The sequence below is a fragment of the Myotis myotis genome, unplaced genomic scaffold (genome assembly GCF_014108235.1).
Source record: "Myotis myotis isolate mMyoMyo1 unplaced genomic scaffold, mMyoMyo1.p scaffold_m19_p_3, whole genome shotgun sequence".
Classification (NCBI taxonomy): Eukaryota; Metazoa; Chordata; class Mammalia; order Chiroptera; family Vespertilionidae; genus Myotis; species Myotis myotis.
In genome coordinates, this window is record NW_023416335.1 from 103,239,007 (window position 1) to 103,252,494 (window position 13,488).

At 45.0% G+C, this 13,488-nt stretch overlaps 1 protein-coding gene across 1 annotated transcript in view; it reads left to right on the top strand.

The window, feature by feature from the left end:
• Positions 1-114: 114 nt before the first annotated feature.
• FREM2 (FRAS1 related extracellular matrix 2) overlaps positions 115-13,488 on the top strand; it is a 328,691-nt gene continuing 315,317 nt past the window's right edge. Inside the window, exon 1 of the mRNA XM_036299332.1 lies at positions 115-5,555. Coding sequence (XP_036155225.1) covers positions 299-5,555 — 5,257 coding nt within the window. The 5' untranslated portion in view covers positions 115-298. The remainder of the gene's footprint in view (positions 5,556-13,488) is intronic.

A 13,488-nucleotide genomic window follows, 5' to 3' on the forward strand; every position in this document is an offset into this window, starting at 1 on the left:
CTATCCAACCCGAGACTCTGGGCCTCCTCCGGGACCTAGGATTGGCCTACAAGAAGGACTGGGATGAGGGGATGCAAGGGGGAGGGATTTCCCTTAAAGCTCAAGCTAGGTCCTGGGACCAGGGAAGGAGGAGTGGAGAGACTTAGTTCCCGCGACTGAGCCGCGAGGCCTGGAGGACTTATCCTCCCCCGCTGCAGTTCCAGGCCAGAGCGCGCCAAGCAATTTTCTCATCCTTCTGGCCCAGCCTCGGCTACAAACAGGACCCCCACGCAGCGCGCGGAGTTCCTGGCACTTTCCGATGGGTTCTATTGCTCCCTGCCCAGAGACTGACGGCGCGCTCTCAGACTTACCTGTTAGAGCACTAACACCGTCCTGGACCATGCACTTATTCAGGAACCCCAGGATAGCCTCCCACGCACGCCGGGTAGCCAACGCCACCAGTTTTCAGCCAATGCCTCGGCCTCCGCCACGGACCCTGCTGCTGCTGCTGCTTCTCCTGCCACCGGTAAGCTGCCTTCCAGCACAGCCCGATGCCCCCGGCCGGGTGTTGCTGTCCTCAGGTCTCCCGGGGTTTGCAGGGGTCCCCGCCAAAGAGGCTATAGTAATGGCGAACCGTGGGCTCCGGGTGCCTTTTGGCCGTGAGGTCTGGCTGGATCCACTGCAGGACCTGGTGCTTCAGGTGCAGCCGGGGGACCATTGCACGGTGACCGTACTAGACAACGACGCTCTGGCCCAGCGGCCCGGCCGCCTGAATCCCAAGCGCTTCCCCTGCGACTTCGGTCCTAGAGAGGTGAGCTACTCTCACCTGGGTGCGCGCAGCCCCTCGCGAGATCGCATTCCGCTGCAGCTGCGCTATGACGCGCAGGGAGGGACTGCAGTGCTTCCCTTGGTGCTGGAGGTGGTTGTAGTCTTTACTCAGCTGGAAGTTGTGACTCGGAACTTGCCTCTGGTCGTGGAGGAGCTGCTGGGGACCAGCAATGCTCTGGACGCGCAGAGCTTGGAGTTCACCTACCAGTCTGAGACAGAGGAGTGTCGTGTGGGCATCCTGTCTGGCTTGGGCACGCTGCCTCGCTATGGGGAACTCCTACACTACCCGCAGGTCCCAGGACTAGCCAGCGAGGGGGATACCCAGGAGCCTCTCCTGATGGACTGCAAAGCTTTTCAGGAGCTAGGTGTGTGCTACCGTCACACAGCCTCCAGTCGCTCACCAAACAGAGACTGGGTGCCCATGGTGGTGGAGCTGCACTTGCGAGGGGCTCCTGTGGGCAGCCCTGCTTTGAAACGCGAGCACTTCCAGATGCTGGTGAGAATCCGAGGAGGGGTTGAGAACACTGCCCCCAAGCCCAGTTTTGTGGCCATGATGATGATGGAGGTGGACCAGTTTGTACTGACCGCCCTCACCCCAGACATGTTGGCAGCTGAGGATGCTGAATCTACCCCTGACTTGTTGATCTTCAACCTCACCTCCCCATTTCAGCCTGGCCAGGGCTACCTGGTAAGCACTGATGATCGCAACCTGCCGCTCTCCTCCTTTACTCAGAGAGATCTGCGCCTCCTGAAGATTGCCTACCAGCCACCCTCTGAAGACTCTGACCAGGAGCGTCCCTTTGAATTTGAGCTGGAGGTAGTAGACCCAGAAGGAGCAGCCTCAGATCCCTTTGCCTTCATGGTGGTGGTGAAGCCCATGAATACACTGGCTCCGGTGGTTATCCGCAACACTGGTCTCATTCTCTATGAGGGCCAGTCTCGGCCCCTCACCGGCCCTACAGGCAGTGGACCACAAAACTTGGTCATCAGCGATGAAGATGACCTAGAGGCAGTGCAGCTAGAGGTGGTGGCTGGGCTCCAACATGGTCACCTCATCCTTCTGGTTGGCTCCAGTGGTAACCCTGTCACTAAGGCCTTTACAGTAGCTCAGCTAACAGCTGGTGAGGTGGTCTACCACCATGATGACAAAGATGGTTCACTGAGTGACAACCTGGTGCTTCGAATGGTAGATGGAGGACACAGGCACCAGGTGCAATTCCTATTCCCTATCACCTTAGTGCCTGTGGATGACCAGCCACCAGTCCTCAGTGCCAACACAGGGCTGACACTGGCAGAGGGTGAAACAATGCCCATACAACCCTTTGCTCTCAGTGCAACTGACATAGACTCAGATGACTCTCTGCTGCTTTTTGTGCTGGAGTCTCCCTCAACTACAGGCCATCTGATTATCCGCCAACCTCATCCTCCACAAGAGGTGGAGCATCTTATTGGAAGTCCTTGGAAGAAACAAGGAACATTTTATGAGAAAATAGTGACAAAGTGGCGGCAGCAGGACATAATAAAGGGGAGGCTGTTCTATATGCACTCTGGGCCCCATAATCCTGGACCAGTGATGGATCAGTTCACATTTCGAGTTCAGGATAACCATGACCCCCCTAATCAATCTGGGCTACAGAAGTTTGTGATCCGCATTCATCCTGTGGATCGCCTCCCTCCAGAGTTGGGCAGTGGCTGTCCCCTTCGGATGGTGGTGCAAGAATCCAAGCTTACACCGCTGAGGAAGAAGTGGCTGCAATACACTGACCTGGACACAGATGACCGAGAACTACATTACACAGTGACTCAGCCTCCAATGGACACAGATAAAAACCACTCGCCAGCCCCATTAGGAACCTTGGTCCTGACTGACAACCCTTCTATTGTGGTGGCCCATTTTACCCAAGCCCAGATCAATCACCATAAAATTGCTTACAGACCTCCAGATCAAGAACTGGGAGTGGCTGCCCGAGTGGCCCAGTTCCAGTTCCAGGTGGAGGACCGAGCTGGGAATGTAGCTTCAGGCGTCTTCACCCTTTACTTGCAGCCAGAGGACAACCAGCCACCTGAGATCCTCAACACTGGCTTTACTACTAAGGAGAAAGGACACCACATCCTGAGTGAGTCTGAGTTGCATGTGAATGATATAGACACTGATGTAGCCCACATCTCTTTTACTCTAACACAGGCGCCCAAACATGGTCACATAAAGGTGTCTGGACAGATACTACCTGTAGGTGGGGTTTTCCATCTGGAGGACATAAAACAGGGTCGGATTTCCTATGACCATAGTGGGGATGACTCCCTTACTGATAACTGCTCCTTGGAGGTCAGTGACAGACACCATGTGGTGCCCATAACTCTCAGAGTGAATGTCCAATCAGTGGATGATGAGGTGCCCATGCTGAGCCTTCCTGCTGGCACTCTGGGGTCCTACCTAGATGTTTTAGAGAATGGGGCTACTGAAATCACTGCCAGTGTTATCAAGGGGACTGATGAAGACACTGATGATTTAATGTTGACTTTCCTCTTGGAAGATCCGCCCTTATATGGAGAAATCCTGGTCAATGGAGTTCCAGCAGAGCAGTTTACCCAAAGGGACATCCTGGAGGGCTCTGTTGTCTATGCCCATACCAGTGGTGAGATAGGCCTATTGCCCAAAGAGGACTCTTTTAACCTGAGTCTGTCAGCTATATCTCAAAAATGGAGAATAAGTGGCAGTACTGTCCAAAGAGTTACTGTGTGGGTGACCATCCTTCCTATTGACAGCCAGGCCCCAGAAATTTCTGTAGGTGAACAGTTTATAGTAATGGAAGGTGATAAAAGTGTCATAACCTCAATGCATATAAGTGCTGAAGATATTGATTCCCTAAATGACGACATCCTGTGCACTATAGTTATTCAGCCTACCTCAGGTTACGTTGAAAATATTTCTCCAGCACCAGGCTCTGAAAAATCAAGAGCAGGGATTGCCATAAGTGCCTTCACACTGAAAGATCTCAGGCATGATCATATTAACTATGTCCAGAGCATACATAAAGGAGTGGAACCTGTGGAAGATAGATTTATATTTCGTTGTTCTGATGGCATTAACTTTTCAGAGAGACATTTTTTCTCTATTGTTATCATTCCCACCAATGATGAACAGCCAGAAATATTTATGAGAGAATTTATGGTGATGGAAGGCATGAGTCTGGTGATTGATACGCCCATCCTCAATGCTGCTGATGCTGACATTCCCCTGGATGATTTAACTTTCACTCTTACCCAATTTCCTACTCATGGTCGCATTATGAACCAGCTGATAAACAGCACAGTTTTGGTCAAAAGCTTTACCTTGGACCAGATCATAGAGAGTTCCAGCATTATTTATGAGCATGATGACTCTGAGACCCAGGAAGATAGTTTTGTGATTAAACTAACAGATGGTAAGCACTCTGTGGAAAAGACAGTTCTCATTATGGTTATCCCTGTTGATGATGAGACCCCCAGAATGGCCATTAATAGTGGATTAGAAATAGAAGTTGGGGAAACCAAAATTATGAACAATAAAATATTAATGGCAACTGATTTAGATTCTGAAGACAAATCGTTGGTTTATATAATTCGTTATGGGCCAGAACATGGATTATTACAGAGACAAAAACCTATGCATGCCTTTGAAAATATCACAATGGGCATGAATTTTACCCAGGATGAAGTGGACAGGAACTTAATTCAATATGTCCATTCTGGGCAAGACAGCATTCAGGACCTAATTAAATTTGATGTGACTGATGGAACAAATACCCTCATAGATTGCTATTTTTATGTATCTATTGGGAGCGTTGACATTGTCTTCCCTGATGTGATAAGTAAGGGAGTGTCCTTGAAAGAAGGTGGTAAAGTCATCCTCACAACAGACCTCTTAAGCACTAGTGATTTGAACAGTCCTGATGAAAACTTAGTGTTTACCATCACCAAGGCTCCCCTGAGAGGTCTCTTAGAATGCACAGATCAACCTGGAGTTTCTATCACATCTTTCACTCAGCTTCAACTGGCTGGAAACAAAATCTACTACATACACACAGCTGATGATGAGGTGAAGATGGACAGTTTTGAGTTTCAAGTCACTGATGGACATAACCCTGTCTTCCGGACATTCCGTATTTCCATTAGTGATGTGGACAACAAAAAGCCAATTGTCACTATCCATAACCTGATTGTCAGTGAAGGTGAAAACAAGCTGATCACTCCCTTTGAACTCACTGTTGAAGACAGAGATACTCCTGATAAACTCCTAAAATTCACTGTCACCCAGATGCCTGTTCATGGTCAACTCCTACTTAACAATACCAGGCCTGCCATGGTTTTTACTAAGCAAGACTTAAATGAAAACTTAATCAGCTATAGGCATGATGGCACTGAGTCAAGTAAAGACAGCTTCTCCTTCACGGTAACTGATGGCTCCCATACAGAGTTCTATGTTTTTCCTGATACAGTATTTGAAACAAGAAGACCCCAAGTGATGAAGATCCAGGTCTTAGCTGTTGACAATAGTGTCCCCCACATTGCAGTGAACAAAGGAGCTTCTACACTTCGCACTCTGGCCACTGGCCACTTGGGATTCATGATCACAAACAAAATATTAAAAGCTAAGGACAGAGACAGCCTGTGTTTTTCTCTTAGGTTTATTGTTACAGAGCTCCCTCGACATGGATATCTCCTCAACTTGGGCAAAGGCAACCACAGTGTCACTCAGTTCACACAAGGTATGGTTCATTTTTCTTTCTTTATAACCATTGGGCATTTTAGGTCTTATTTCCTGAGGATATGGCTGTCACTGTAAACATTATTAAGTAGAGGCTCAAATGATATTCTAAGAGAAAGAAGGAAAGGGACATAAAAGGAAAGGGAGAATTCAGGGACCTTCTTTCCTGGCAGAGCAGCTCCTTTCTTGCCATGTGTCCCACTGCAGTGACCTTCACTAGAGAGAGTATTGATATTTTTTTATATAGCAGCAAGGGTTGCTGCCAGAACAGGAGCCAGACTTTGGTGAATTAAAATTGAAGCAAGCTTTTCAGCTCTGTGCCATTTGCCATACAACTGTCTCTGGAGCAGCCTGATTTGTATGCTACAAATAGTTTATGAAGCATTTTAACACCACAGAGAGATGTGCTTTCTAAATTGTGTATTCAGATTATTATTATCAAATAGAGCCTACAAATTTATATTACTTTGATTAATTTTTAGAGCATTGTTATAATACTATTATAGTTGGTAGAAACTTTGTAATTAAAAATCTGTATTTATATTTTGTAGATTTTATAATTTTAATATTTCAAGACAAATACCTGTCCAAAGACATAAGAAGTAAACATCTATCTAGATTTATAAAAATATGTACAAGGCATGTTACTATAGTATACACAAAGTAAGAGAGTATAAGAAGACATGATGTATAAGAAGACAGTATTTCTGTCACCAAAATATGCATCCACTTCATTATTAAGAACTTGAAGATATGTTAATAAAAGTAATAGTATAAGGAGAAAATTATTATTGTTATTTTTAAAATATGTTTTTATTGAATTTTTAGAGAGTAAGGGAGAGGTATAGAGAGATTGAAACATCCATGAGGGAGAAACACCAATCGGTTGCTTCCTGCATGTCCCCTACTAGGGATCAAACCTACAACCTGGGCATGTGCCCTGACCCAGAATTGAACCATGGACCTCTTGTTTCATGGGTTGACACTCAATGATTGAGCCACATTGACCAGGCAAAAATTATTTTTTTAATTTCAAAACTTTTCTCTGCCCTGTTTCAAACTCAATAACAAACACTGGTTGCATCTACATTCATTTGCATTCTTGAGGCTAAAGTATTTTTCTAACCTAATTTTTTTTATGTGCAGACATAATCTCAGACAGGAAGGGCAGGTGACCTAAGCAAAGTTACTCAGGGAATGAAGGGAGAAGCCAGTTCAGTATGCTGGCTTGGGAGTTAGGAATCTGCTCTCTAGAACCTGTGATTTTCACTACAAAGGGCTTTGGGTTGCTTTCATAAAAATCTCACCATGTCAGAATGCAAACTTGATCTATCCTATGTGGGCTCTCTGGGTAGAGATGGAGTTTAACCCTAGGACATCCCAGTGGGGGTATTCTTTTCATGCAATAGTGTTAGATAACCAATGCTTTAATAAACAAAGATGTCACAAAGTATAGTGCTAAAGTAAACTGTTTCTCTGATTTAGATGCTGGCAAATAGGCCTACACTCCAACCTTATGATTCTTGGCTGAAAGCCTGAATATATCCTCAGGCCCGCAGGGACAGGAAAACCTCAGAGTGACAAGTGTCATGCCAGATCAGCAGGAAACTTGTGTGTGAAGGCTTTCTGAGGATAGAGATGCCATGCTATCTTAGATTGGTTTGTTTACATGTGAGTGAAGAGGATGAAAGGAATACAGGCTTAGGCAAAAGTAGGTTTAAGTATCTACTTTCGCTGGTTGTTGGTTAAGTTACCAGCCATCATTACCTAAAAGATAAATCATAAGTAAGGATACAAAATAATAATAAGACAAATAATATAAATAATAATATTTAATAAATAAATAATAATATAAGAATAAACTCTATGTTCCATGCACTCACAAATATAAACTTACTTTTGCCCATCCTATATATTGGAGGATAGAAAAATGTTACTTCAAATCACTTGTCTGACCAGAAAAAGGATTTCAATGTTAAAGATTTTTTTAAAAGAAATTTTAGGATGAACACAGGCAAATGTGCTATTTCATTACAAGTGTTGCACTCACTAACCAATGCTTGGACTCATCATGGTCATATGTAAATGAAGAGTAGTAGTAAATTTATTATAAAAAGTAAAGGTAAATTTCTAAGATTTCTTTTTAAAAATAAATTATCACAACCCAATAAAAACTCAAATATTGATAAGAAAAATTATTGGTATTTAATAATACAGCACTCATTTGAACAAGTTGAGACTGGAGTTTGGCTCATAGCAGATATTTATGGGGATTAGATAAGTGAGTAAACATCTATCATAGAGCTACCATGGCTGCTCTTCTAGTAAGGGAAATGAAAGAAGTGCTTAGAGTGAGGACTATGCAGTCTCTTTATTTGTTTTTCTTTTATTATTATGAAGGGATAAGCTAAAATATATTTTGATTAGTTTTCAATGCAGTAAATTAAATTAATTTAGCACGCATGGCCAGAGAAAGTTATTCCTAAATTGATTGATGAAATGATTGATAGGAGAAAAACTAATTAATTTATAAAATGTATTAAATTTCATTATTAGAAAAAGTTATCAAAGTGGAATTAGACAAATTATGGAAATTATTTAGTTATTTTAAACTTTACCTCTCTGCTAAGATGACCCTGCTCCCTCAACTCTAGGTCAAAATCACTTTTCTCAAATACCTGGATTGTTTTTTCTTGTGAGACCTCATTTATAAATTTTTAGAAATTTCCCCTAAGTGTTTGAACCAGGGTATGGTTTCATAACCCATGGAATGGGTGTATGGATATACTGAAATACATTCAATGCATATTTAATATTTAGAAAAAAAAATCTAGTTGTTAGATGTTTGCTTAAAGAAGATTACATTTTGGCTTCTAGGTTTTTATTTTCCTAACTAGAGGCCCGGTGCATGAAATTTGTGCACAGGAGCCGGGGGGGGTGGGGGGGGGGGGCGTTCCTTCAGCCCAGCCTGCACTCTCTCCAATCCTAGACCCCTCGGGGATGTCCAACTGCCGGGATCGGGCCTAAACCAAAAGTCAGACATCCCTTTCACAATCCTGGACCTCTTGGCTCCTAATCGCTCCTAATTGCCCTTAACTGCTCCCCCCCCCCCCCCCCCCCCCCCGCTGCTGGCCTGATTGCCCCTCACTGCCTTTGCATGCCGGTTTGGTCGACCCTAACTGCCCCCCGCTGCCAGCCAGGTCACCCCCAACTGCCCCCTCCCTGTCAGCCTGGTCACTCCTAACTGCCCCCCCGCTGGCCTGGTCACCCCTTACTGCCCCCCTTGCTGGCCTGGTCACCCCCAACTGCACCCCCCTGCTGGCCTGGTCACCCCTAATTGCCCCCCCTCCACCAGCCTGGTCACCTCTTATTGCCCCCCCTGCTGGCCTGGTCGCCCCCAACTGACCCCCCCTCCTGGCCTGGTTGCCCCCATCTGCAGCCCCCTGCCGGCCTGGTTGCCCCTCACAGCCCCCCTGTCAGCCTGGTCGCCCCATGCAGCCTGCTGTTCAGTCATTTGGTCATCCCTCACTAACCCAACCGCCACCCCAGACAGGTGTCAGCTTGCTCTCTATCCATGAGTCTGTCTCTATTTTGCTTGTTAGTTCATTAGATCTACATATAAGTGAAATTATATGGTATTTGTCTCTGATTGGCTTATTCCCCTTAGCATAATGCTCTCCAAGTCTGTCCATGCCATCACAAGAATGAATTTCTTTGTCTTTTATAGCTGAGTAGTATTCCATTGTGTAAATGTACCATAGCTTCTTTATCCTCCCATCTACTGATCAACACTTGGGCCTCTTCCAAGTCTTGGCTATTATAAAAAACTAGAGGCCCGATGTATGAAATTTGTGCATGGGTAAGGTCCCTAGGCCTGGTTGACGATCAGGGCGATATGTGGGGCGACCGGCGGGGTGATCAGGGAGCCCCTGCTGGCACCCGCCTTGGCCAGCCTGGGACCTGCGGGCTGGGGGCAGCTTCTGCATTGAGCGTCTGCCCCCTGGTGGTCAGTGCACGTCATAGTGACCGGTCGTTCCACCAGTCAATCAATTTGCATATTAGGTTTTTATTGTATAGGATAGGATGCTGCAATGAACACAGGGGTGCACATATTCTTTAAAATTCGTGTTTTGGTTGTCTCCGGATAAATTCCCAGATGTAGAATTGCTTGGTTATAAGGAAGTTCTATTTGTAATTTCTTGAGGCACCTCCATACTGCTCCCCACAGTGGCTGTACCAATCTTCATTCCCACCAACAGTGCACAAGCATTCCTTTTTCTCTACATCCTTGCCTATACTTGTTGGTTGTTGATTTATTGATGATAGCCATTCTTCTAGGTATGAGAGGATATCTTGTTGTGGTTTTAACTTGCATTCCTCTGATTATTAGTGACGTTGAGCATCTTTTCATAGTCTAAGGACCAATCTGTATGTCCTCTTTGGAGAAGTATGTATTCAGGTCCTTTGCCCATTTTTAATTGGATTGTTTGTTTTTTGGTATTGAGTTTTATAAGTTCTTTATAAATTTTGGATATTAACTTCTTATCAGATGTATTGGTGAACATGTTTTTTAACTTAGTGTTGTCTTTTCATTTTGTTGATTGTTTCTTTTGCTCTGCAAAAACTTCTTAGTTTGCTGTAGTCCCATCGGTTTTGTTCCCCTTCCCTAATAGATATATCAGAAAAAATATTGTTATAAGAAATGTCCAAGAATAGTCCTTTTACATTTCTTGTAATACTGGTTTGGTGGTAACAAACTCTTACTTTGTCTTGTTGGAGAGGCTCTTTATTGCTACTATTTTATTTTATTTTTTTTTAAATAAATAAAATGACTTTTTTACAGAGAGGAAGGGAGAAGGATAGAGAGTTAGAAACATCGATGAGAGAGAAACATCGATCAGCTGCCTCCTGCACACCCCCAACTGGGGATGTACCCGCAACCAAGGTACATGCCCCTGACCGGAATCGAACCGGGGACCCTTCAGTCCCCAGGCTGACGCTCCATCCACTGAGCCAAACCGGTCAGGGCTACTATTTTAAATGATAGCCTTGCTAGCTAAAGTAGCCTTGGTTGTAGGTCGTTGCTTTTCATCACTTTGAATATTTCATGTCAGTCCCTTTTGGTCTGAAACATTTCTGTTGAGAAATCAGCTGACAGTCTTATGGGAGTTCCCTTTAGGTAACTGCCTTTTTCATGTGGCTTTTAAGATTCCCTCTTTGTCTTTTATCTTTGACATTTTAATTATGATGTGTCTTGGTGTGAGCCTCTTTAGGCCCTTCTTATTTGGGACTCTTTGCACTACCTGAACTGTGTGTCTTTTGCCTTCACCAGGTTAGGGAAGTGTTTGGTCATTATTTCTTCAAGTGTTCTTGATCATTGCTCTCTCTTCTCCTTCTGATACCCCTATGATGTGGATGTTGTTGTTTCATGTTGTCCAAAAGGTCTCTTAACCTATACTTTTTAAAAAAATTCTTTCTTTTACTGTTTTGATTGGGCATTTGCTGGGGTCCAACCCCAGCGGGTCCAGGGGTCCCCAAAGGTGTAGATGGAGTCGGCGAAGAAGGAAGGACATGGAGACAGTGTTCAGTTGATCAGCAGCCTAGCCAGGATCTCCAGCCAGGATCTCCAGCCAAGTTCTGGTCTGGATCTCCAGCGAAGTTCTGCTTAGGATCTCCAGCCAGGTTCTGTGTCCATGTTCCCTCGCTAGGTTCTCCAGCCAGGTTCTGTCCAGGTTATCCAGCCAGGTTCTATAGTCAGGTTCTCTTGCCAATTTCTGTAGTCAGGTTCAGTCCAGGATCTTTTGCCATGTTCTCTCGCTAGGTTCTGTCTCTAGGTTCTGAGGCCAGTTTCTGTCCAGGAACTTTTGCCATGTTCTCTCCAGCGAAGTTCTTCTGTCTCTAGAGAATGTTCTGTGTAGGTTCTGTGCCTAGGTTCCGTCTCTCTTGGTTCCGTATTCTAAGTTCTGTCTCTTGCTGTCTTGTTACATCTGTATTTATACCAGTTGATTCAATCCTATCAATCTCTATTACAAAGGTTAGGGCGTTTCTTATCTCCATTCCAGGGAGTAAAGATTATGTAGCTTAAGCATGATTGTTCATAGTTAAAGTGATTAATTACCCGCCTGGCACTTAGTTGAGGGGTTTTGTTCCCTCCCTAACTTCAGGGGAAAATCCCTACCTGGGGAAACAACCTTTCTCAGAGACCTTGGTTAAAACACATAGTGCCAAGAAGGTGAGCAAACATATTAAGAACAGTATGCCATATATGCCAGGTCCTTTGAAACAGCAAGGATGGACCGGCTCCCGGCAGGCATTATTCTACCTTGTCTTCCAGAAAGCTGCTTTGATCCTCTGCTTTATCCAGCAACTATTTATTCCTCCCAGTATACTAGTATTCTTCATTTTATATATCATATTCTTCATTTCTAACCTTTGCTATTGTTTCTATATCCTTTTTATAATCATTTCTTTGAACTCTATATCAGATAAATTGCTTGTCTCCATTCATTTAGCTCTTTCTATGGAGATTTCTTCTGTTCTTTCATTTGGGGCCTGTTTCTTTGTCTCCTCATTTTGGCTGCCTCTTTGTGTGTGTTTTTTGTATTAGATAGATTTGACTTCCAGTCTTCTTGGGATGCCTTAATGTAGTAGGTGTCCTGTCTCTTTCATCACCTGAACTGGGTGCTCTGGGAAAGTCCCTTGTGTAGGTTATGTAGGCCCTCCTATTGTAATTTAATATTGATTGCTATTGGCCCATTTGTGTGTGGGATTGACTTTCAGGCTAGCTGACTGTGAAGCTCAACCTTGGCCATGGTGTGCAAGCTGCTGTGCAAGTGCTGACTCCACATAGCTTAATTCACTTCAGCAGGGTTCAGTGCCCTTTGGATATGCTACTTGTGAAGCTTATTGGAACCTTCTCTGTTTTTGTTTGAAGCTGACCACTAGGTGTGTTGGTTCTGGGCCTCTTGGGAGGCACTCGGTTGCAGGCCACTGTCAGATGCTGCCTGTGATTGGCCTCAGGAAACCTGTTTGGAGCTAACAGCAAACCACAGTTTGTGACTGCCTCTTCTGTGCCTGGATACACAGGGGAAGGACCAAGATGTGCACCAAGGCTGGCTTTTACCAGCACCAGGCTTGAGGGCAGGTCAGCAAAAGTCCCAAGGCACCCAGAGTTCAGCCTCTTCCTGCCTCCACCTGCAGTCCACCTGTTAGGCTCAGTCACTGAAAGAGCCTCTGGCTATACTCCTCAGCAGGGTGTAACATCCATAGGGTGGGGTGGGAGGAAGTTCAGAGTGTGGGGCTATTGCCTTCCCCTAGGCCAGTGGTTGGCAAACCAAGGCTCGTGAGCCACATGTGGCTCTTTGGCCCCTTTAGTGTGGCTCTTCCACAAAATACCACGTGTGGGCGCGCACGTACAGTGCGATTGAAACTTCGTGGCCCATGTGCAGAAGTCGGTTTTCGGCCTGGGAGTGTCTATTTTGAAGAAGTGGCGTTAGAAGAAGTGGGGGGTGGACATATAGAGAGGATGAACGAAAGGAGATAGATGAAACAAGTATACAAGATGAGTGTGGATGGGAGAGTTGGAAGGGATCGACCTCAGCGAACGTACCTCAATCAGATTGAGGATGTTTTTAGCAAAGGCCAGCTTAGGAGTACCCTAATTAAGATAATAACAATGTACCTACCTATATAGTTTAAGTTTAAAAAATTTTGTTCTCAAAAGAAATTTCAATTGTTGTACTGTTGATATTTGGCTCTGTTGACTAATGAGTTCACCGACCACTGCCCTAGGCTGATGCCATACAGAGCAGAATGTTTCGCTTTCAAAAGATGGTATGAGAGAATGACTCAGCACAGGGATTTTGGTGGCTGTCCCTTCAGGTCCCTCCCAAAGCCACAAACCCCAGACTCTCTTCATGCAACTCTAGTTCTCT